Here is a 25,387-nt window from a genome sequence, read left to right as displayed (position 1 = left end):
ACCAACGATTTCAAGTGCCATATTTTACACGCTAATTATGAGCCTCGGGATTTGGAACATCGCAACAATACCGAAACGCGGTCAAATACGGAAGCTGAAGTATAGACGAGGAAAGTTTCTTCATATAAATATTAAATACGAGGTTAAACCTAGACCATATCACATGAAACTTGATATGAAATCTTACAAAAATCTTTAATTGCACTTTTGATAAACAATATACTGAGTGTTAAAATCCATCTCATTTTTTTATTAAACTGCCATGAATCTTGATTTATTTATCACCAACGAAACACGCACACAGCAAAAAATAACACACCACTCCCCAGCACCGCCGGCGGCACACTGACGCACTTGCCGGCAAATTGTGAATTCTCTCCGCACGCGCGGATCTAATAACTTGCCTCTAGATTCTGGAAATATCTTCGTAAATTTTAACGGCTTTTCACACCAAATGAAATGCAAACAATATCAAAATCAGCTTTTTATTATAAACTTTCAGGTTTATAATAACAATTGTTTGCCCATCTTGTCCTAATTATCCGCACACTTCATACGTAAACTTCATGTTGTTTGTTATTATTCATTCCAGAGCTGTTAGTTGTTTCTTCCTGGTCATACCTGAACATTTCCTCGCTGCTGCAAACCCATCGATAACTGTTTTTTCGTTTAATTATTTCTGCATCGTAATAACTGTTCATCATTTAACTTGTACAAGAGTATAAGCTTTTAATATACAAATCATAATTGAGAACAGTGTTAGTATCGGTTGGCAAAATTTTTTCTTTTAAACAGGTTTGATTGAAGACCAGAGTATTAGTTGCATTGACAATTTTCTTATTAGTTTTTATTCGATCTATCAATGCAAGCGAAAAATAATGTTCGATATATTGAAAAAACTTATAAGAAAATTGTCGGTAAAACTGCATAATTCTCTGGTCTTCATTCGATCCTGTTTGAAATGAAAGCAATGAATAGATAATCGTGACAGTAGCAGCAGGAAACATCAGCTCAACGTAAATCTTATGGTAACAGCCATTTAGAAATCCTATAGCAAAAGTTTCGCACAAATCTTAAAAACAACAACTGTTAATAAATTGTGAACAACAGTGCAGATCGCGAACAAATTACACGTTCACTGTAAAAGCAGCAGGTAAACGTACATATTTCTTAGGTAGAATGCGTATAAATTGTAGAACATTGGTAAGATGCTAGCAGTAAAAATAGCAGCATTACATACTATGTATACTTTGAAAACAGCAAGTGTACATACATTTCAAAATGTACATTTCAATTCATTACAACTATTTACGAAACCTAAGCGTCTGTTGTGAATGTACAAGTTTTGTAAAACCATAACTGTATATAAATCTAAAAACAACAGAACTTTGATAACAATTAACATGTAAATCACACAACAAATCTTCATGAATATAACAACGATTGTATTAATATATCCTAATCACATAAATTAATATCTTACAAGTTTTCACACAAGAGGCGTATGTACAGCGCACATTCTGAGGAATGAGGGAGGCTTTATCCAAATAGCGATGCATTTTCGCCATTGTGTGGGTCATCCTGACCCAGATTGGCTAGGCAAAAGAGCGTATTAGCGAAACGTTCATGAATTGTATCACTATTTGGATAATATACCCATTCATTATTATGAGTACATGCCAGAGAACACCATCGTCAACACAGCGCGTAGTTACGCAAGACATCAAACTCACGTTGATCGTAGCGCTCATGTAGCCCGCCCCCTGGTGGCGAGCACCATTAATTTAACAGAAATAAATTTATGCGCTTGTTTCATAAGATTATAATACCATCGTATGAATTTGTTCTGAGCATGGAGGGAATTTAATGAAGGAAATCAAGATTTTAATTGTAAAAATTGACATGAAGAAATGATTTATAACTGGGAAAATTTTGATTAACAAATTTTTAACTCATGAAAAAGTAGAATTTATTGAGCCAACATCGAATGCAATTAGTCAAGAAGAAATACTGCAACTAATAAGATGAGGGTTACATCAACAATCATTTAGTTTAGAATGAAGAAAAAACAATAATTAGGAGGAAGGAGAATTATATCCATCGATCAATCAAGAATCAGTTAATGAATTTAGGGTAGAGGTAACGACAGCCGCTGGAACAGAGGGTAATGACTGCCAGCTGAAACAGAGGGTACCAACAATAACCTGAGGGTCGAGGTAATAATAACCAGCAGGAGCAGAGGGTTCTAATACTAAAATGAGGGTCGGGGTAATAACAAACAGCTGGGGAAGAGGGTTCTAATACTAAAGTGAGGGTTGGGGAATAACAACCAGCTGGAGCAGAGGGTTCTAATACTAAAGTGAGGGTTGGGATAATAACAACCAGCTTGGGCAGAGGGTTCTAATACTAAAATAAGGGTTGGGGTAATAACAACCAGCTGGGGAAGAGGTACTCACGAGTTCCTTGTCCTCCTGGGACTTGGGGACGAGCAGGGCGTTGAGGAATAACTTCCCCATGTAGTCCTCCTTGCCGGGGTCTGAGAGGGTCAACTCCAGCTCCGTGGGTCTGTGGGGTGATGAGGGTACGGTGGGGGACGTGGGATGAATGTGATGAGATGACAGGATGAATGAGAAATTAGATGAGATAAATTATGCGAATGAGACGTTGAGATTAATGAGATGAGTAAGATGAATGAGATGAGTAAGATGAATGAGATGAGAAAGATGAATGATATGAGTAAGATGATTGAGAAGAGTAGAAGAGTAGAAGAGTAGATGGAAAAGATGACGAGAAGAATGAGCTGATGAGATGAGTGAGAAATATGAAATGATGAGTTTAATGCGATTGATGAGATGTGTGTAGAGCCTAGTTCGAGAACGAATTATTAGATTAATTAGGTTATGAATTTCATTTAAAGTTATGGCGTTGATATGGCTATTTCTGTTGTGTCGTGGAATGTGGGATGAAACGGTGTAGTGTGTGTGAGACGCGATTGTTCTCGAGACCGAGCGTTGTTAACATCGAAGGTTGGCTAGCCTATCACGAGGAAATCCATCAGTTTAGGAAATCAGCGTCCATTCGCGGGTTAGGCTTAACTTTGCGCCTATATAAGGTCCCTAAAATGTGCCCCAAAGGTTGTTACTTCGAAATTACGGTCAAGTACGGTCTGCAGTTCAGCGGACGTCGTGACGGTCCGTGGCCGTGAGGTTTTTCGTGCCTCCGCTCCGCTCGCCCATTTCCGAGCACTACCGATCGCGAGAAACTCACAATCACGTTCCCTGTAATGGAATCTACAAACAACGACCAGGTTTTCGCTACATGTCTGTACGGCCAAAGCTAAAGCAACGGCCGCACCGGCCGTTATTCAATCGCGAGACGTCCCCAAAATCTGCCGGATTTGCAGCGGATAAACAGCAGGCAACTCATTCAAGTAACATATCGAAGGTAGAAGGTACGGTCGGACACATCAGCAGCAGTACGGCCACGAGCTGGCAGCAACGCACTTAAGTAGAAACCATCACAACAATTTCTAAGTACGGCCGTTGACAGTTTACGGCCATGCGAAACTTGAGATTTCTTTCGCAGAATAATAGCGGTACGGCTACTTGGAACATCATTATAGTGTACGTCAGAAGGCCTTCTTGATTGATACGGTCACGACATTGTAATCGTACCACTACGGACCAACGCACCAAGAACCGAAATTTTCCGGTTAAGTAGGAAAGTCGAACAGCGGTTAGAGATTCGTTGAAAGATTCGACCTGTAGATTCAATTTTTGATCGGGAACTAAAAATGATGTTACCTTAAGGATAAAATGTCAAATTCTGAATTTACTCGCATGTCTTGCTTGCGTAACTGTTTTGTAGCTTAGGATGTGCATTGATTATCGGCAGTTTAAATATAAATGTTGCAGTGTTTTATTTTGACACTTATGTACTCTATTTACCCTGATAAATTCCTAGAGAGCCTTTAACAAAACCACGCTTTATTGGCCGTCTCGAGCCAGACACGCTACCGAGTTTACCGATCCTTCAATGCGCTAGCAGTGCGAAAGTTAATCTCAGAATAAATATTAACAACAACAAACAGACTTCATGCAGATGAATGAGATAAGCCAGATGATGAGATAAAAGAGTTAATGAGATAAGTGAGATGATGAGATGAGTGAGATGAATGAGATATTTGATATGATAACATAAATACAATAAAGGATTTGATTAGATGAATGACATTCAATGAGATGAGATAAATAAGGTAATACAAACAATCGTGATGATGATAGAGATGAAAGCTATGATTGTATTGAAAATGATCACAAATATATTAAGATAAGTGTTACTTCTCTTCATAACTTGACAATTATGCAAGACCTTCAACGATGACAAAATATCATTAGCTCCATGCATTGGTAAAGTTACCGAAATGAAACCCCTTGAACTGAAAATTATAATGATCATGATATCAACAACCACAGTCACAACCACAACTAAATCGTCAAAATATCAACAAAATATCAATAAAACTATATTTTTGCCAATAAAAATGAAGAGATCAAAGGCCGCCGCTCACTTGTTCAGGTCCAGCGTGGTGAGATCGAGTTCAGCCTCTCCCATGAAGTCGTCCTGTAGCCCCCAGTCTGTCTCTTATACACATCTAGATGTGTATAAGAGACAGGTGTTAGTATCGGTTGGCAAAATTTTTTCTTTTAAACAGGTTTGATTGAAGACCAGAGTATTAGTTGCATTGACAATTTTCTTATTAGTTTTTATTCGATCTATCAATGCAAGCGAAAAATAATGTTCGATATATTGAAAAAACTTATAAGAAAATTGTCGGTAAAACTGCATAATTCTCTGGTCTTCATTCGATCCTGTTTGAAATGAAAGCAATGAATAGATAATCGTGACAGTAGCAGCAGGAAACATCAGCTCAACGTAAATCTTATGGTAACAGCCATTTAGAAATCCTATAGCAAAAGTTTCGCACAAATCTTAAAAACAACAACTGTTAATAAATTGTGAACAACAGTGCAGATCGCGAACAAATTACACGTTCACTGTAAAAGCAGCAGGTAAACGTACATATTTCTTAGGTAGAATGCGTATAAATTGTAGAACATTGGTAAGATGCTAGCAGTAAAAATAGCAGCATTACATACTATGTATACTTTGAAAACAGCAAGTGTACATACATTTCAAAATGTACATTTCAATTCATTACAACTATTTACGAAACCTAAGCGTCTGTTGTGAATGTACAAGTTTTGTAAAACCATAACTGTATATAAATCTAAAAACAACAGAACTTTGATAACAATTAACATGTAAATCACACAACAAATCTTCATGAATATAACAACGATTGTATTAATATATCCTAATCACATAAATTAATATCTTACAAGTTTTCACACAAGAGGCGTATGTACAGCGCACATTCTGAGGAATGAGGGAGGCTTTATCCAAATAGCGATGCATTTTCGCCATTGTGTGGGTCATCCTGACCCAGATTGGCTAGGCAAAAGAGCGTATTAGCGAAACGTTCATGAATTGTATCACTATTTGGATAATATACCCATTCATTATTATGAGTACATGCCAGAGAACACCATCGTCAACACAGCGCGTAGTTACGCAAGACATCAAACTCACGTTGATCGTAGCGCTCATGTAGCCCGCCCCCTGGTGGCGAGCACCATTAATTTAACAGAAATAAATTTATGCGCTTGTTTCATAAGATTATAATACCATCGTATGAATTTGTTCTGAGCATGGAGGGAATTTAATGAAGGAAATCAANAGTGAGAGGGAAGAGTGAGAGGGAAGAGTGAGAGGGAAGAGTGAGAGGGAAGAGTGAAGGGTCAGAGTGAGAGGGCAGAGTGAGAGGCAAGAGTGATAGGGAAGAGTGAGAGGGAAGAGTAAGAGGGCAGAGTGATAGTGAAAAGTGAGAGGGAAGAGTGAGAGGGAAGAGCGAGATGGAAGAGTGAGAGGGAAGAGTGAGAGGGAAGAGTGAGGGGGCAGAGTGAGAGGGAAGAGTGAGGTATGAATTAATAGCGTGCTTCGAATCCTAGTAATTCAGAAACCCATTTGCCGTGCGTGATCCACGCCAGAGAGGCTGTTGGCATCGGCGCGAGCTATCCTCTTTAAAGTTCGTTTTCTATGTAACGTTTTCTATGACAGCAAAAACGGACTTGAATTGGAGACTAAAATAGGTTGCAATTGCGAGGTGATCGTTTGGAAAACAATGTATTCACCGGAATTAGATTATCAAGGAAGTATGATTCAACAAAGAAATAAATTTTTAGCCAAGCTTTCAAATTGTGGCTAACGAAGACTGAAACTGCGATTTCTCAAAATTTTCGACTCCAATTTTAGTCAACCTGAGACTGAGCGAGCCTCAAACACTTTCGGACAGTCACATTTTCAGCCACAAGCCACCCGACAGATCACATCCATTGAAGAAGAAAAGCCTGCTATATATGGCCCAGCATCGTCTGCTAATGCGCGAAGAAATTCTACAGAATAATTCTACTCGGACAGAGCACCGAAACCTTGCAGTGAATATGATGCCCGCCACCCAACCTTTCGCAACTTGTCCGTGCGTCGAATCAGCCTACGGTCGAACAGCCACTCGTCGTAGGACGATAGATTCCGAAACAGAACTATGATATCTGAAACCTAACCTCAGATGCTGCGAGCGAAAAATTATGTAACTTAACGATGCCCCGGAAGTCATATTCGATCTGCAGGCTTGTAGTGCAAGTCAGGATTCATGCTGTTCCCCGGAAGAGGTAGGCTGGTTGGTCGCTGTCCATTGTACGCTGGTGGCAGCTCGAGTTAAAGTCAGATTATGAAGGAATGTTTCGCTGGAATGTTCAGCGATGGACAATCATCACACTCAAGGCTATTCGCTCCCGTGTTTGGTGGAGTAAAGCTCATAATATTTAAAACAAAATGGTGTCATGGGCTGGTTACTGACGGCTGGCTTAATCCACGGCTAATTGGTGGTCTTACGGAAGTATGCTAGGCGTTTCAATCAGGGCTGATTGGTGCACGATAATTGATGGTGTACGGCTGCGCTCCCGATTATATAGCCATTTTATATTGATATATTGAAAGCCATATCAATATCTAGCAATTATATATTGCGACCACTGTATAGCGATAATAATGAGACCATTAAACGAACGCCATTAATTAAGAAAGGCACATTGCACAATGCCTGTCCATATTTCAAGAAAATAGAGACAAAATTAAGGCAAAATCTGTTAGCCATAAGTCATTTCTGAAAGAGTCATCCCATAATGCCATTCCATTTATGGTGCTATTCAAAAATATCATTTCATATGACGTGTTAATATAATGTCATTCAATAAAAAATGCCATAGCATATATAGTGCACATGACGGAGTCAATGTCAAGGTCATATCGTGAATGTTTCCGATGGCACGTCAAGGTCACGTGCGAGGGCGGGGAGGAGGAGGGGGGGGGGGCTGGCGGCAGCTGGGTACCAAAGTGGGGAAAAAAATAATAGTAAGATAAATGGCGAAGTGATAAAAAAAGGGAGAAAGTAAAGACTTATAAGAAGAAGAGTTTAGAGGAGAGGGAAAAAGAGAGGAAAGAGTGAAACTATTTTGGGGTGTGAGGAAGAGAAGCAGTATTGTAGGGGTGTGGGGAAAGAGGCTGTATTACGAAGGTGTGGGGAAGAGTGAGAGTATTGTGGGGGTGTGGGGAAGACTGAGAGTATTGTGGGGGTGTGGGGAAGACTGGCAGTTATATGGTAGTATGGGATCACGCTACAATCAATACGTTATTGGCTTTTATTAGCTGCTTGGGGAAGAAGGGGAATGTTAGAAGCCATTAAACGAGGAAAAATCAGATAGATTAAAATTCCCCACAGAACAAAAAAAAATTGGACAGAATATATTTCTGAATCCCAACAATATTTTTCAATAATGCATAATATTTCTCCAAACATTATGTAGAAAAATATAACAATTTATGTTTCCTCGCTTCTACCCAGAAATGGTAGAAAAGGGGAGCAATGGGGAAAGGTGGAGAGGCATGAAGTGGAGAAAAAGAGAGGCATGAAGAGGAAGTTAATTTAGAGGAGAAAACAGAGAATAAATAGAGGAGAAAGTAATTACCTTCTTTCCCCAAAAAGAGAAGTGGGAAATTGTAAGGGCAGATTGTTTGAGTGTTTCCGGACTGAACAAATACTCACTCCCCATCACATCCCCACGCCCTTCCCACTCCCATCACACGTCCCCCTTACGCCGGCGACCTCTGACATTTGGAGCACAGCTTGCCTCCTCCCCTCTTTGGAGCACAGCTTGCCTCCTCCCCCCTTTGGAGCACAGCTTGCCTCCTCCCCTCCTTTGGAGCACAGCTTGCCTCCTCTCCCCTTTGGAGCACAGCTTGCCTCCTCCCCCATTTGGAGCACAGCTTGCTTCCTCTCCCCTTTGGAGCACAGCTTGCCTCCTCTCCCCTTTGGAGCACAGCCTGCCTCTTCCCCCCTTTGGAGCACAGCTTGCCTCCTCCCCCCTTTGGAGCACAGCTTGCCTCCTCTCCCCTTTGGAGCACAACTTGCCTCCAACCCTCTTTGGTGCATGGCTGTTATAAAGCAATCTTGGCACAGAGATAGCAATCTCAGAAAAGAAACGGCAATCTCAAAGAAGATGTTGCAATCATCGGAGAGAGATTAAAATTCTAAAGAAGCTATGAAAATTTTGGAGAATATATGCAATCTTGGAAACAAGATATCAAGCTTGGAGGACAGAAGATAATCCTGGAGGACCGATAACAATCTTGAAGGACAAATTACAATCTTGGAAAAGAGATCTCACCTTCTGATACCTGATGAAAATCTTGAATAACAGATCACAATCTTGGATAACAGATTTTATAGTTTAAGAACACACAAGAATTTAGAGAAATTCGACAATTTTGGAGAACATCCGGAAAATCTTGAAGAACAAATGACAATTTAGAAGAACAGCACAAAAACTGGTAAACAATCCATCATGCTGCAGCCATGGCGTCAGGCTGGAGGCACGTTTCACACATCACCACTCAGAGCAGCCATCATCACGGCTAGTTCTCATCACATTTAATAAAAAACTTCATCATAACCAGCATCTCTTTACCACACTTCCTATTTCACTACACTTCCAAATTCCTAACTATACGCCACACATCCCCACACTGTCCCCACCGCACCATGCCCCAAATCCCCCGGTCTTAAAGCTGCGGGACTGAATGCCCAATCCTTCAGAGGGTACGTATGTAGTTAGACCCTCGTGCTCCACCCAGCTGTAGCCCCGTGCCCAACCCTACCGTCAACCCTACCGTCAACCCTACTGTCAATCTTACTGCCACTCCTATTGCCAATCCTATAGCCAACTCTACCGTCAACCCCACTGTTAATCCTACTGCCACTCCTATTGCCAACCCTACAGCCGACCCTACTGTAAACCCAACTGCTCCACCCGGTTGTAGCCCCATGCCCAACCCTACCGTCAACCCTACTGTTAATCCTACTGCCATTCCCATAGCCAACCCTACTGTCAACCCTACTACACCACCCGGTTGTAGCCCAATGCCCAACCCTACTGCCAATCCTTCTGCTTTTCCTACTATCAACCAAACTGGAAATCTTACTGCCAATCCTACAGTAAACCTTACTGCTATAACCTGTTGTAGCTCTATGACCAACCCAACAATCAACACTATTGTCAACCATTTTGTCTAACCCAGTTGTAGCTTCATGGCTAACCCTACTGCCAATACAATACAATATACAATAATCCCTACTACGAGCCCTACTGCCAACCCTGCTAACAACCCTATTGCCAGCTCCACTGCAAATCCCATTGTCAGCCCTTCTACCCAGAGTGCGATAACAACAACGTTATTATATCACTCTGACCCTAAAAATGTTTTTATGTTAACAAGGCATAAAATAATTGTTCATATAAGGAATTCTACTTCTACTCCAAATACTTTCAAGCAATTCTAATGCACAGAGGAATTCCATTTTTCGGAATTTAATTTCTATTCTATTTCAATTCAATAAATTCTATTAACATGTAATTCTATTTTCATTTTCATTAAATTTCAATGAATTGTAAGGTACAAATGAATTCTACTGCCCCTCGTATGCCCTCACCACAAGCGTCCTTAGGCACGAGGTCCTCCCCTCGTCTGAGGGTGACGGTGAGCTGGAAGAAGCTGTGCTGCCGCAGGGCGCGAGACCGTGCCAGCGCCGGGTCCTGGGTCATGGGGTACGTAAGAGACTCATTATTTATTGACTTTGATTTAAACCCGTAAAATAATATGATAAATAAACAAACTAAATAATATAAAAATAAATAAATAATAAATAATAATCAACAAATAAACCCGCAGGTGTTTGACATGCTTAAACCCAAAAAATAATGTTCCCACAAAAGTACTCGGCCAAAAAATGTGAATTTCATTGAAGTCTGCTAGCAAAAGTCTATGGTAAAAGCAACAAGGATTCAACTTACTTCACTGTCGCCACTCTCAGAAACTGTCAGGTGTTATTTCAACACTAATCACCAGACAATCATAAACAGGATAAATATTACAACTATTGTATTTGTGGGGGTATAAAAAGGCTATGAAGGGGCTATGAAGGGTACTTTCTATAATGCATCACCTATAATGCATCACCTATTTCTATAATGCAATGTTCGGGCAGAGCAAAACTTGAAACAAGTATCTATTATTCAAAGTTTAAATTGAATAAAGATGCTATGTAACAAAAATATAATAGAGAAAATCGCATTATTTTTGAGGATGTACAAAAATATTATGCTTGTGACCTACTTGTTTAATGAACAAATTTCGCAACATTGAACCAGTAATTCTTTAATCTAATTAGAAAGTCAGTTGCTAATCAGGAGTAAATGCAGCACTAAAAATGTGGAATTTCTAAACAACTACGATTTGTATGTCTAGGGAGAACTTAGGGAAATGTGATGCAAACACGAACTCCAAAGTAATTCATTACAATATCACGAAATTGCTATTCGTTTCTAGCCATTGTGCTGAAAAATGCTACTCATGGAGAGGAATGTTGCTCATGGAGACGAATGCTAGTCATGGATACGAATGTTGCTCATGAAGACGAATGCTACTCATGGAGACGAATGCTACTCATGATGACGAATGCTACTCATGGAGACAAATGCGACTCATGGATAGGAATGCTACTAATGGATACGAATTCTACTCGTGGAGACGAATGTTGCTCATGGAGACGAATGCTACTCATGGACACGAATGCTACTAATTGATACAAATGCTACTCACGAACACGAATGCCACGCACAAGCAACATTTGAGGTATACAAACCTCATGTATAGGAGGTTCAGACGGACGTCTGCTGACATGTCTCGTGGGCTAAGTGAGAGATTCGCTAAATTCAAACCCAGTTCATTCATCATTTCATTCATCAATTTATTCACGGGATTGCACGTCCTGCATTAATCATAATCAAGCAACTAAAAACTACAACTTCATATTATACGTGTATACTGCATAGATTGTACGTTGTAGTATATGATAATTCCACTTTTTAATATTGAGATTGGAGTACAATAATGATTAGTGATGAGAAGCGACTGAATTTCTAATTATTCTAAAGAGTTACTTCTTCGATGTATCGGAATGCGTTCATTAAACAAGTGGGTCATTAACGAGACATTGTTGCATATCCTCGAAAATAATGCGATTTTTTGTATTATAAATGGCCAGAAGCTATGTTTGAGGAAAAGCATTTCATTTATAATCACTACCTGAGCCATAATTGATTCGTCACTTAAAATCAAAGCACACCGCTTCTCGCCTTCACGCCACACACGCCACACACGCCACACACGCCACACACGCCACACACGCCACTCCACACACACCACACACCCCCAACACTCACGGCGTGAACGTCGTTCTTGTCGCTGGTGACGAGCGCTCTACCAGCCGTTGTTTTTAACGCCATTTCGTTGCCCTCATTTTCTGTCAAGAAACGAAACTATTTATGATAACTCTCCTCATGCTTTTAATATTTAACAAGAGACATAAATTGTTAAACCGATCTTCATTGCGGTAATTTATGGCTAGAATAATATTAGAGTTGAATTCGAGTAAAATTCTAGAAAAATTCCGGCTATGTAGGATCCAGTGTATCGCTGTGTGCTAGAGGTACAGTACCAGTGTGCTACAGCTGGCTGCTGGTCTATTACAATGCTACAGCTGGTACAGTACCAATGTGCTACAGCTGGCTGCTGGTCTATTACAATGCTCCAGCTGGTACAGTACCAATGGGCTACAGCTGGTACAGTACCAATGTACTACAGCTGGTACAGTACCAATGTGCTACAGCTGGCTGCTGGTCTATTACAATGCTACAGCTGGTTCAATACTTGCGTTTCAACTGATTCTAGGCTCAGTACAGCTAGGGGGTTTAGTTTTACAGGCTTCCGTTCGAAAAAAAAACAATCCGTAGAGCACGGACCCAATTTACCGGAACTTCGCTTCGCGAGAGTAACGGCGTCGTACGAGCCGTTGAATAGGCGGCGCACCGTGAAAAGTGGAAAAAATCTTCATGTGGTAAAATGGAAAAGAATGTCGGAAAGTAAAAATGTAAGAAAATGATTTGGCCACTTTTCAAGTTCGAGGACCCAGTTGAACGGGGAAATGTGGTGTCATGAACATGTGCTGTCTGAGGTACATGTTGTGCAGCATAAACATGTTATCATGTATTGGAAACAAATGTTATATTGAAACATTACGTTCGACTCAAATAAAACATGTCGGATGAGTATTTTTAGTGAAAACGACATGTTGTGTTGAAGGAAGATGTTACATCAACATGCTAAGTTTATTAATATTATATGTCGGAGAAATATATAAATTGAAAGGAGAACATGTGATCGAGGAAGGTGCTGCGTCCAAAGAACATGTCGTGTTTGATGAAAATGTTGCTCCAAAAACCATGTCGTTTGGAGGAATATTTCCACTCACCCCTCGGGGAGGTCTGGGAAAGAGGCCCATGGTAAGGGGAGGCTCCAGCTGAGGACTCATCCATGTCCTCAGCGCCGTCCGTGGTGGCCTCCCCGCGCTGCCCTGACGCATCTGAGGGAAGTGAGGGGAAAGAGGATGGTGTGTCATGATTCTGTTTATTATCTTCACATCTATCATGAATATTGCAATTGTGGTCACGGCTATAATGACTGAAAATTATCATGCATAAAATTATTATGTCCACACTTACTCCATACATGGGATTGAAATGAAAAATGACATCATGTAATGCAGTGGCAGGAATGACAGCAGGTAAATTGTCACTGTGAACACGCACAGCTAACGCACTGGGGATAATATCAGGAATGGTGATTTATGGAGCGACTTAATAACAGCACTGTTAACAACACCATGAACAAGAGCAGCGGTGGTGCAGTGGTGAGAGACTCTGTCTCCCGAACTCAGTTCCCGGGTTCGAGTCCCCCTGAGTACAAGTTCTTTCAGGTTGTTCAGCTCATGGTCAACTCAGTTATTCATCCATACTTGCATGATAAATGAGTAAGTGGCTTTCTCAAGGCGTTGTGTAATGCAATAATGTTTCTGACGGGTTAGCGAGCCAGTGATAGTCATGGAACTACCTTAGATAAACTGATCTACCATAAATGGGGCCAACAATCTCACTTTCCAAGTTGCCACTACCAGGATAGGCAATACAAACGTACGCTAAGAACAACACTAGAAGCAGCTCTAGGAGCAGCACTAGGAGCAGCACTAGTAGCAGCACTAGTAGCAGCACTAGGAGCAGCACTAGGAGCAGCACTAGGAGCAGCACTAGTAGCAGCACTAGGAGCAGCACTAGGAGCAGCACTAGTAGCAGCACTAGGAGCAGCACTAGCACTAGTAGGTCACCTAGTGGGAGGTTGCCTGAGGGTGGCTGGGAGTCGTGTCGTCTCAGGCTGTTCTTGCCGTCACGGCTGCGTGTGCGCTGGAACCGCGTCTGCAGGGAGCGGGGTGATAGAATCCGGTTAATTACCTCCAGTTAATTAAAATTGTTAGTCCAAATCAATTAGATTCATCAGAAATAGCGACATTAGGAGAAGAATAGTAAAAGAAAACATAGAAACTCGAGCATAAAATTAACTTATTAATAAATATTATTGGGAAAAGCCAATTTATCTGATGTGCAATTGCTTTGAAATAAGCAAAAGTCAGAAAAATTTGCAGTTATCGGTGGGAATGAACATGCTTGTTATTAAGAATGATGATAATGCCTGTGAACATGTTAGTTAAGTAGAATAAACATACGTCCTCATACGTTAGTTAAGTAGAATAAACATACGTCCTCATACGTTAGTTAAGTAGAATAAACATACGTTCTCACACGTTAGTTAAGTAGAATGAATACACGTTCTCATGCGTTAGTTAAGTAGAATGAACATACGTCGTCATACGTTAGTTAAGTAGAAAGAACATACGTCGTCATACGTTAGTTACGTAGAATGAATACACGTTCTCATACGTTAGTTAAATAGAATGAACATACGTATTCATACGTTAGTTAAGTAGAATGAATGTACGTCCTCATATGTTAGTTAAGTAGAATGAACATGCGTTCTCATACATTAGTCAAGTAGAATGAACATACGTCCGCATACGTTAGTTAAGTAGCATGAACATACGTCCTAATTAGAGCTAACGAGTGCCACCCAAAGGAGAACATGCCTTGTCAGTGTCGAGGTTCTCCTTCATGTTCTCGTCGAACGTGCGGTTGAAAGTTGCGAAACGCTCCTGTGGTGCGGAGGAACGTTAACAAAAACATGCAAAAGACCTTTAAGAAAAACATGCTAGCATGAACATGCACTCGGGAAATATTATCGTTGGGCAAAATATACGCATAAGAGCAAGAAATAAATATGCATGCTTAATCACGAATAAAGAACATGCTAAATACAATATTTATTTACAATATGCGAAATATAATATAAAGAGCCATCATGTCTATTGCATTTAACAGGTAATGTAACATGCATATGGGAACGCTCATGTTGCACATGCGACATACGTATCCGTTTTGTACATTTAATTTTTTACACAAAATATGAACTTTATAAAGTGCAAATAATATACGTTTAAAAATTACTTTTTAAAGACAACACTTCTAAAAAATCCAGTGCCTCCAATGTTAAAGATGTGCAATGAATTTCTCATCTTATTTTCGAATATTAAAAAAGTAATTTAATTTTTTAAATTAATTAATTTAAAAAATCAGGAATCATCAGAAGATATCAAATAAAGTTTGTCTCTCAATTATCCGGTGATAAGTGAACACCGCAGGGCTGCTGGTGTTATATTGTTATGTGATGGTGTTATATTGTTATGACGTCACAAAATGTTCATCAATAAGACATCAATTAAGCTAATATTAACAAACGGAACATCAACAGACGAATCATTAACAAACAGTACATCAGTAGACACAATATCGATCGTCAAAACGGACTGTACGGTCGTGGATTGTGACATTAATAATGAAGTAGCAACGCGTACGGCTGCGGTGTATGCATGGAGCATACAGCATGATGCATGCACAGCATGATGCGTGCATTGCATGCTGCGTGCATTGCATGCTGGGTATACAGCATGATGATGATGCATACACAGCATGATGTGTGCATTGCATGCTGCGTATACAGCATGATGATGAAGCATGCACAGCATGATGTGTGCATTGTTTATTATATGTATTAATATTATTATTAATAATAATATACGTTATTTATATGTATTTATATTATTATAAATAATAATATACGTTTATTATATGTATTTATAGCGGGGAGAGAAGTGCTGAGAGAGAAAAGTCGCTCACGATGTAAATAAATATAAGCTGTTGAATAATGGAATAAAAAATATTAGAGAAGAAGGCTGTAAAAGCATAGAAATAAAACGATATCTAAAAACTATACATGGAAAATAAAATTATACGATGTTATATAGAAAGTTATTTGTATATTAAAAAAATTGTGGATGTTTGAATAATCGTATCGTTTAGACATGAATTTTAGGGACGTGACCTATACTTTCATTACAATTGCCCTGTGAAAAAATATCTAGGATATTCTATGCTTTAAGCTATTAGAATGACATTTTTCTGAAACGAATAAAATTTTATTCGTGGCAATAGAAACAAAAAAGAATTTAACCGAAGCAAATGCCCGAGAAACTTCCAGCGTCGGTGAAAATTAAGATGAAAAATATAATAGTTAGCCATAATAAACTAATAACAGAATGTCCTCATGCAAATAATTCCCTCATATTACTGCTAACTATCTTCAGTTATTCAGTTAATAAGCAGTTTAATAGATAATTTATCTGAAAATATCTATGGACTAAATTGAGTAGCTTATTATTCAGTTAATCAGAAGTTTATTAAGCGCTTTATTCTACAGTGAACATACAGCGTCTGATTGTTAAACAAGCACGCACTCAGAGAAATTATTGGGATCTTGTCCAAATTGTGAAGCACTTTTTGCCTTGTCGTGCATAGCTTATCATGTCCCAGTTTAACTCGGCGTATTAATCCTACGTGAGCTCTATGTACGTACATTGGGTAAGAAAGTGTGTCGTCATTTGGACAATGAAACCCATTAATTTTTCTGGGTCCTGCAGTTATTTTGCTGTGTTTTATTTCAGCAGAGGGAAATAAGATGGAAATATGAGGGTGCTTTGAGGGTGCTTTGAGGGCAACATGAGGGTAATATGAGGGTAATACGAGGGTAATATGAGGGTAACATGAGGGTAATATGTGGGTACTATGAGGGTAACATGAGGGTAATATGGGGATATTATGAGGGTAATATAAGGATAATATGAGGGTAATATGAAGGTAATGTGGGGGTAATATGAGGGCAATATGAAGGCAATATGAAAGTAATATGAGGGTAATATGAGAGTATTATGAGGGAAATATGAGGGTAATATGAAAATATTATGCGGGCAATATGAGGGTTATGTGAGGGTAATATGAGGGTAATATGAGAGTAATATGAGGGAAATATGAGGGAAGCTGAACGTTTGGAGGTACCTCGCTCCCCACACGCGCGCTGCAAGAGGGCAAGGTAAGTATGAGCGACACTGCCCTGTCCTTCACCTGACAAATGGCGGACCAGTAATGTCACATTAAATAAAATTCTTCCAAGCTTAACCTTCATATTTCCTGAAAGCTTGATATTACTGAACACAGGGTTTTCTGCAATATATAAATTACTTACTAGTAGGATTATCACAAATTTACTAATATATGAATTTAAACTGCAATGTTGAACAAATGCAGACAGTGAACATCCGATTGTTAGTCATGCATATAGTGACACGATCAAAGTGTCAGCGCGGGAAGTTGAATCATCCGCTGCTCAACAATCATCCACTCCAAGACCACCGCCAGCTACCACACACCACTATATGCCACCAACACTCTCTTAAACCTATCACCACCAACTACAATTAGGATCTAGGAATAACCATCTTCGCCATGGACACCTTCATCACTGCTGGGCACAACCCACCACATCAACAGCGCAACCAGGCACCACCACTTCCTACACCACGGCTACAACCACCTTGGTCACCATCAATCCCTTCAACACCCTTCCTCTCTCTCCGGCCGTGCAGCTAGCCTTTGGCCACAAATTTAACTCTTAAACCAGCTTAAAGCCAACATGCAGCCTAAAAATACACTACACTTAGCCTGGGTGCTTCGAAGACGCAGACCATGCTTAAGAGCCACCGAAAGCCACAACAGTTCCAAACTGCCTTAAGCCCTATATTCTATATATAGCACCCTAAGTCCACAAACAATACTTAAGCCATTCTCGTGTCAATGGATGTTTAACCTTAAACCTCAAGATCAACCAGGTAACAAGCACCAAGAGTTCATTGTGGAACAACAACCCAAGGCCATGTGCACGCTGGAAGCACCACCTCTTAACGACAACCAAGCGCCGCTTACCAGCGACACCAAGAAATAAACTGAGCTTGCCGAGGCTCGAACCCGCGGCTAGCTCCTCTTATCTTTGTGCCGACACCACTGCGCATACAGAGGCACCAACCACTGCACTACAGTGGCACTCACCACTGCGCATACATTGGCACTAACCAAAGCGCATACAGTGGCACTCACCACTGCGCATACAGTGGCACTCACCACTGCGAAAACAGTGGCACTAACCACTGCGCATACAGTGGCACTAACCACTGCGAATGCAGAGACACTAACCACTGCACTACAGTGGCACTCAACACTGCGCATGCAGAGGCACTAACCACTGCACTACAGTGGCACTCACCACTGCGCATACAGAGGCACTAACCACTGCGCATACAGAGGCACTCACTGGCACTCACCACTGCGCATACAGAGGCACTAACCACTGCGCTACAGTGGCACTCACCACTGCGCATACAGAGGCACTAACCACTGCGCTACAGTGATTCAACCCCAGCACGGCCCTGCCTTCACACTTTCCCAACTCTCAACCATGCTGCACCCATACTGTTAGAAAAATGACCGTTAACAGTATTACCGGCGTTTCAGTGGCCGGTCGGCACTTGAAAAGAAACACCGTGTCGCCGTTTTTATTCTAATTTAACACTAGAACATATAACATCTGATAAAAAACGGCGAAACTGTATATTTTTACGTGGCGACCGGCTACTAGAACGCCAGTGGGACCGTTTTTTCACCGTTTTTTCTAACAGTGCAACGACCGGCGACTGTAGCTGTAGAATTACGTGGCTTTGTCTTAAAGCACGTAAATAAATACGCTATTTAACCCCTTATCTTGCTCAACAACTGCTAGGAATATGACCTGAAGGGTTAAATTAGGACTGTTGTTACTAGCCCGTCTCTTACCTCTCAGCCGAGCGCGTCCTGTGGAGGTCGCCGGCGGACTTTGAGACGCCGCGTCGCATGCCGCCGTCGCCACCGCGCTCACCAACACCATTCTCGCCACCGCAGCCTGGCGAGAATAGGTGCAGGTGGTAGAGGTAGATAAGGTTGTCTACTATATTAATTAATATAGTCTGCAGGGACCGTGTGTGGAAGCCATGTCTATAGAAGAAATTGGGGTGACGACTTCTTGTTTGGTAATGGTATCATTAACATTAATATTTGTAATATAACGGCAACAACATCAATGTTTGTAATATAGAGACAACAACGTTAATGTTTGTAATATGGCGATAACAAACAACATTTATGTTTGTAGTATGGAGACAACAGCAATGTCTGGAATATGGTGGCAACATCAATGTTTGTAATATGTGACAACATCAATGTTTATAATATGAGACAGCAATATAACTGTTGTTAGCAGTTTTCCACATTTATCCTGCATTAATATCATCCAATGAATGTATGAAGCCTTCACGTATCATGGATACTTATAAACATTACAATCGAGGACATAATCTTTCGAATTAATGTACGTAATTAAAAGTTGGCAGACTGAGAGCTGCTTGTTAGCACTGCCTCACTAAATATACCTAAATGAAAGTAATTTATGCGTCAAATAAGATCACTATCACTGACCAATAATCACTATCACTGACCAATAATCACTATCACTGACCAATAATCACTATCACTGACCAATAATCACTATCACTGCTCAATAATCACTATCACTGCTCAATAATCACTATCACTGCTCAGTCACCTGTCCATTAGAACAGAGCTAGCCATTAGAGCACACCTGTCCATTAGAACAGAGCTAGCCATTACAGAGTTAGAGCCATAGAACATGCGGTGGTCATCTTGTAGTCGTGTGATGCCATCATCCTTAAAGCTTCTTGATGGATTTATTAAAGTTAAATGCAATAGCAGCTGTTGCAGTCATGAAAACAGCTGTAGAAGTCATAAAACCAGCTGTAGCAGTCATAAAACAAATGCAGTAGTCCTATAATTAACTGTAGCAGTCGTAAAACAGCTGTAGCAGTCATAAAACAGCTGTATCAGTTACAGGAACAGCTTTAGCACTCACATAATCAGTTTTAGCAGCAATAAAAACAGCTGTAGCAGGAGAAACGACAGCAGCAACAACAGGTTTCACAGCAGAACAGCAACACCAACAGTTGTAACGGCAACAACAACTGAAGCGACAGCTGAGATGCGACATCAAGCAGCTGCAGTAGCATCAAAAACAGCTGCAGTAGCATCAAAAACAGCTGCAGTAGCATCAACAACAGCTGCAGTAGCATCAACAACAGCTGCAGTAGCATCAACAGCTGCAGTAGCATCATCAACAGCTGCAGTAGCATCAACAGCTGCAGCATTAGCATCAACAACAGCTGCAGTAGCATCAACAGCTGCAGTAGCATCAACAACAGCTGCAGTAGCATCAACAACCTGTCTCTTATACACATCTAGATGTGTATAAGAGACAGAGCATCAACAGCTGCAGTAGCATCAACAACAGCTGCAGTTGCATCAACAGCTGCAGCTGCAGTAGCATCAACAACAGCTGCAGTAGCATCAACAGCTGCAGTAGCATCAACAGCTGCAGTAGCATCAACAACAGCTGCAGTAGCATCAACAGCCTGTCTCTTATACACATCTAGATGTGTATAAGAGACAGATTAGAACAGAGCGAGCCATTAGAGCACACCTGTCCATTAAAACAGAGCGAGCCATTAGAGCACACCTGTCCATTAGAACAGAGCTAACCATTAGAGCTGTCTCTTATACACATCTAGATGTGTATAAGAGACAGCTATCACTGCTCAGAAATCACTATCACTGCTCAATAATCACTATCACTGCTCAATAATCACTATCACTGCTCAATAATCACTAACACTGCTCAATAATCGCCATCACTGCTCAATAATCACTAACACGTAAAAATCGCCATTCATAAAACTCCCACACATTATTCATAATAATCACACAGCCTTCACAACACCCAGTCACTCATTACTCAAACTGCCTCACAAATTATCACCCAAATATTTATCGTTAACGATTCACTCACCATTTACTCTCAACTCATCACCAACAATTGATCACTCACCACTCACCACTCACCACTCACCACTCATCACTCCCCACTCACCACTCATCACTCCCCACTCACCACTCACCACTCACCACTCACCACTTACCACTCACCACTTACCACTCGCCACTCACCACTCACCCCTCACCACTCACCCCTCACCCCTCACCACTCACCACTCACCCCTCACCCCTCACCACTCACCACTCACCCCTCACCACTCACCACTCACCACTCACCACTCCTCACTCACCACTCACCACTCACCAGGAACAGTGAGTAATTTACGGCGATGGCTTCCTGGCATCACACGGTGGTGAAGTGATGGTGAATGGTGCGTGCTCTGTACCCCCGCTGGTGTGGTGATCACTACGTGTTGCGGTCATCACATTCATCACATTGATCACACACTGCTACAATCACATTATTGACCTCCCAACCACAATTCAGGGGCCTTCATCACAATCATTGAGCAATAGCTGATGATGAATGGTCATTAATTCATTCATTTGTATTTACATTAACTAGACAGCCTTTGAATGAAGAAAGTTTTTCACTAAATTCAACATTATTGTATGAAAGACAATTTCTTATCGTCATTCATCACTTATGATTAATCGATCGCCTCCAGGTGAACTTATCACCAACAATTATTATTCACCACATTGCCAAGAGTGATGTCTATCCATTGCAACTATTGAACAATTAAGGTGCTGTAAATAGCTGCTAAGGAGCAGCTAATGAACAATTAAGGAGCTATTAATGATCTGTTGAGGCTACTAGGACTCAAGTACCGCTAACTACCCTCTACCATTACGAGGGTAGTTTGTATCTAACTTGAAGAGAGGGGAACGCAAGAGGGGAGAGAAAGTGAGGGTGAGAAAGGCTCTGCGGAAGAGTGGCTATTAAAACATCAGCAGAGCCATTAGAGCACACCTGTCCATTAGAACAGAGCCAGCCATTAGAGCGCACCTGTCCATTAGAACAGAGCCAGCCATTAGAGCTAACATATCGAGATGGACACAATCTAAATGACATTAAAATTGATTTTTTATCGATGGTTTATACATCATTTTATAATGCTTTAAAACACACAATAAATTTTGAGATGATGTTTCAAAAATAACAAAAATGCAATTTAATAACATGGCGAGAATAAGTCTCTGAATATTGTATTATACAATAGAATGATTTAGATAATACGATAGAAACAATAAACAATACGCGATCAACTGTATGAGATGGGGAAGATTAAAGCAAATGGGGAAGAGGCCTTTGGGGAAAAAGATAGCCTTTTCCCCACAGCACGACGCTGTAAACAACGTCTGCTGCAGCAGCCGCAACGGAGCTAAGCGCTGTAAACAACGCTGCAAATGTGCGCTGTAAACAACGCTGCCGATGTAAACGCAACTTCGCGCACTATAACGCGTGCATGCCCTATAGTCCTCCCACACACTGAATAAAATTGTTGGGCTACATTGTCCAAAGTACTGAGACGCCATTTTGTCAGGCTAAACTGTGTCAGGATGACCCATACAAGGGCAGAAATTGCGTTGCTATTTCGACAAGTCTCACTCGTGTATCAGAGTTTGGACGCCGATGCGACGCCTATAAAAAATCATCAGGATTACATCCCGCAAGCATTAGCACTGAATAAGTTGCCGATAAGTATAGTTTTGAACGGATTTATTTTTAACTATCATTACATTTGTTTGAAAATTATTGATGCGATTTCAAGTTACGAGAATTACGAATTTCAGATATTTTCTGACCCTAGAAATGGCTAGTAACTACTACTATTCTTTATGGCAAGCAACTACTTGTTATATAGTGCACTAAAATATACACGTATAACACATGTATACACACATACACGTATAACACGTGTATGGTCTCATATAAATAACCGAGCCCGAAAATGTCTATGAAAAAAATATAGAGTGACTTCCTAAAACGAGTCATGATATATAGAAATATCTTCAGAACAAGAATAGAACAGTTAGGTAAGAGATATTCATGGAGACTCATCGACAAGTAGACACTTTTCAAGCAACATAACTTTTCATTAGTTTTTCTTCACGCAGAGTAGCCAAACTTTCGACTGACATTGAACTTTAATTTAACTGAATTTCAAATTTAAACAAATTTTCTTCTTGAAGTTGGTGAGTGAAAATGAATAGAATAGTTTCAATATAAATAAATCAATGAAGTTTCCACCAAAAATTGCGACTGGAATCCACCAATAAATAATATGACTGCGGTGATCAGTGACGCCAGTAAATGATCTGGCCACACTCGTTCTATCAGGTAATTCACTATAAATAATGTCATATACTCGTGCATTAATAGAGTCATCTTGTTAAATAATAATTAGAACTCTAAACATCATGAGTATTTCCAAGAATTCAAATCCGATTTCCAACAACATCACAGATTTCTGGCGACTCCACGGAAGCAACACACACACACCACCACCCACGACGACAGCCCGAGGGCAACTGAACGGCCTACCCGAAATCCTATAGAAGGAAACAATGCAGTAAATGCCATCAAGTACACGGCAGTTGAGGGGCCAAGGGCACGACATGAAAGAGGGAAGAAACAACATCCGAGGGCAATGGGCGTATAACTGACGACTCAAAGCTCAGTAACTTAGGCCCGTTAGGAACGTTAACGAGACCGCTTCTTACAGCTCAGTAATGTGCATGTTAGGTACGTTAACTGGCGCGCTGCTTGAACATTTATCGAGTTTACAGCATTCAGCCAAGATATATTTTATTCGTCAGATGGAACAAATTGAAATCAGTATTTTGGGTTTTTTAAATAAAATTTCTAAAATTAATCGGATAAAACTGAAGAAAACGCCTGAATAAATCCCATGGTTATGTATACATCGCTTGTGCTCAAGTGGCAATAGTAGATCCATTGAAACTAAGTATTTATGCGTTTTTCAAATAGCAATGAAAGCTTTACAGGAAAAAAACAAAAAAAACGTTTTTGAATTGAATCATCAAAAATGCATGGGTCACGTTGTCCAAATCGTGACACACTTTCTTACATAAAACGCGCGCAAGTGACAAACTTAGCATTTATACGACCTTTCGCAGGGCCAAACTGGGTCAGGTTTACCTACCTAAGAGGAAAAGTGACTGGATATTAAGAAAAAATCTCACACATTATTCTGAGTGTAAACACGAAACCGCGAGTTTCAAACTTCGCTGCGCCAGTAAAGTTGCGGGAAACTTGATACGACAACTTATTCATTATTTTGAGTGTAAAAGCTTCAGGCTGCGAAACAAGTTTCAAGCTTCTTTGCGCCTGTAAAGTTGTGGGAAACTTGATATGGCAACTTATTCATTATTTTGAGTGTAAAGGCTTCAGGCTGCGTAACAAGTTTCAAACTTCGTTGCTCCTGTAAAGTTGCTGGAAACTTGATATGGCAACTTATATGACAACTTCTTCGGAGTGACTTCTTCATCTTACCGACTCGGGATTGCAAAACTTTCATGAGTGACATTCGTGAGTGAGAAAAAATTGGGAAAGTTCATCTGCAGAGGCTGGGCTTGTGCGAGAAAAACTATACTGTTTGAACTTTAAAAATGAATGCCGAAAAGTTAATTGACTGTCAGCCATCAAGTTTACTTTCAGTGATGCAAGTCATCAAACATGTTTACTGCCTTTCACCAAATAATTGCTGTGTTCATATAATACTGTCAGCCATCAAAATTACTGTCAGCCATCAAAATTACTGTCAGCCATCAAAATTACTGTCAGCCATCAAAATTACTGTCAGCCATCAAAATTACTGTCCGCCATCAAAATTACTGTCAGCCATTAAAATTACTGTCAGCCATTAAAATTACTGTCAGCCATTAAAATTACTGTCAGCCATCGAAATTACTGTCAGCCATCGAAATTACTGTCAGTCATCAAATTACTGTCAGCCATCGAATTACTGTCAGCCATAAAAATTACTGTCAGCCATCAAAATTACTGTCAGTCATCAAATTACTGTCAGTCAAATTACTGTCAGCCATCAAATTACTGTCAGCCATCAAAATTACTGTCAGCCATAAAAATTACTGTCAGCCATCAAAATTACTGTCAGTCATCAAATTACTGTCAGCCATCGAATTACTGTCAGCCATAAAAATTACTGTCAGACATCAAAATTACTGTCAGCCATCAAAATACTGTCAGCCATCAAATTACTGTCAGCCATCAAAATTACTTTCAGTCATTAAAATTACTGTCAGCCATAAAAATTACTGTCAGCCATCAAAAT

The 25,387-nt window shown here is 40.3% G+C and overlaps 3 protein-coding genes across 3 annotated transcripts in view; 1 reads left to right on the top strand and 2 right to left on the bottom strand.

The window, feature by feature from the left end:
* Positions 1–4,625, bottom strand: part of LOC108677987 (multiple C2 and transmembrane domain-containing protein) — a 33,116-nt gene extending 28,491 nt beyond the window's left edge. The window contains exons 1-3 of the mRNA XM_047879911.1: positions 4,571–4,625; positions 2,457–2,565; positions 1,734–1,763 (exon numbers count right to left, since the gene is read on the bottom strand). Of these exons, the coding sequence (XP_047735867.1) occupies positions 1,734–1,763; positions 2,457–2,565; positions 4,571–4,614 (183 nt within the window). The 5' untranslated portion in view covers positions 4,615–4,625. The remainder of the gene's footprint in view (positions 1–1,733; positions 1,764–2,456; positions 2,566–4,570) is intronic.
* Positions 4,626–9,034: 4,409 nt separating this feature from the next.
* LOC108677982 (circumsporozoite protein-like) lies at positions 9,035–9,751 on the top strand. Its single transcript, XM_018166302.1, has 2 exons — positions 9,035–9,051; positions 9,313–9,751. The coding sequence occupies exons 1-2, from the start codon at positions 9,035–9,037 to the stop codon at positions 9,749–9,751; spliced, it is 456 nt and encodes a 151-aa protein (XP_018021791.1).
* Positions 9,752–9,918: 167 nt separating this feature from the next.
* LOC108677981 lies at positions 9,919–15,092 on the bottom strand. The gene is made up of 7 exons (XM_047879908.1): positions 15,087–15,092; positions 14,771–14,836; positions 13,958–14,045; positions 13,049–13,159; positions 11,874–12,040; positions 10,169–10,271; positions 9,919–9,929 (listed from the first exon to the last, which is right to left on the bottom strand). The coding sequence occupies exons 1-7, from the start codon at positions 15,090–15,092 to the stop codon at positions 9,919–9,921; spliced, it is 552 nt and encodes a 183-aa protein (XP_047735864.1).
* Positions 15,093–25,387: the final 10,295 nt, after the last annotated feature.

The sequence above is a fragment of the Hyalella azteca genome, unplaced genomic scaffold (genome assembly GCF_000764305.2).
Source record: "Hyalella azteca isolate HAZT.00-mixed unplaced genomic scaffold, Hazt_2.0.2 contig4178, whole genome shotgun sequence".
Lineage (NCBI taxonomy): Eukaryota > Metazoa > Arthropoda > Malacostraca > Amphipoda > Hyalellidae > Hyalella > Hyalella azteca.
This window is presented reverse-complemented; position numbering and strand designations above follow the sequence as displayed.

Bases quoted from the DNA above. Each gene is read 5' to 3' on its own strand.
- LOC108677981 (XM_047879908.1), bottom strand. The intron at 13,160-13,957 runs GTGACCTACTAG...CACTTCCCTCAG, and splicing joins CTCAGGCAACCTCCCACTAG to ATGCGTCAGGGCAGCGCGGG. The intron at 12,041-13,048 runs GTGAGTGGAAAT...GTTTCTTGACAG, and splicing joins TTCCCAGACCTCCCCGAGGG to AAAATGAGGGCAACGAAATG.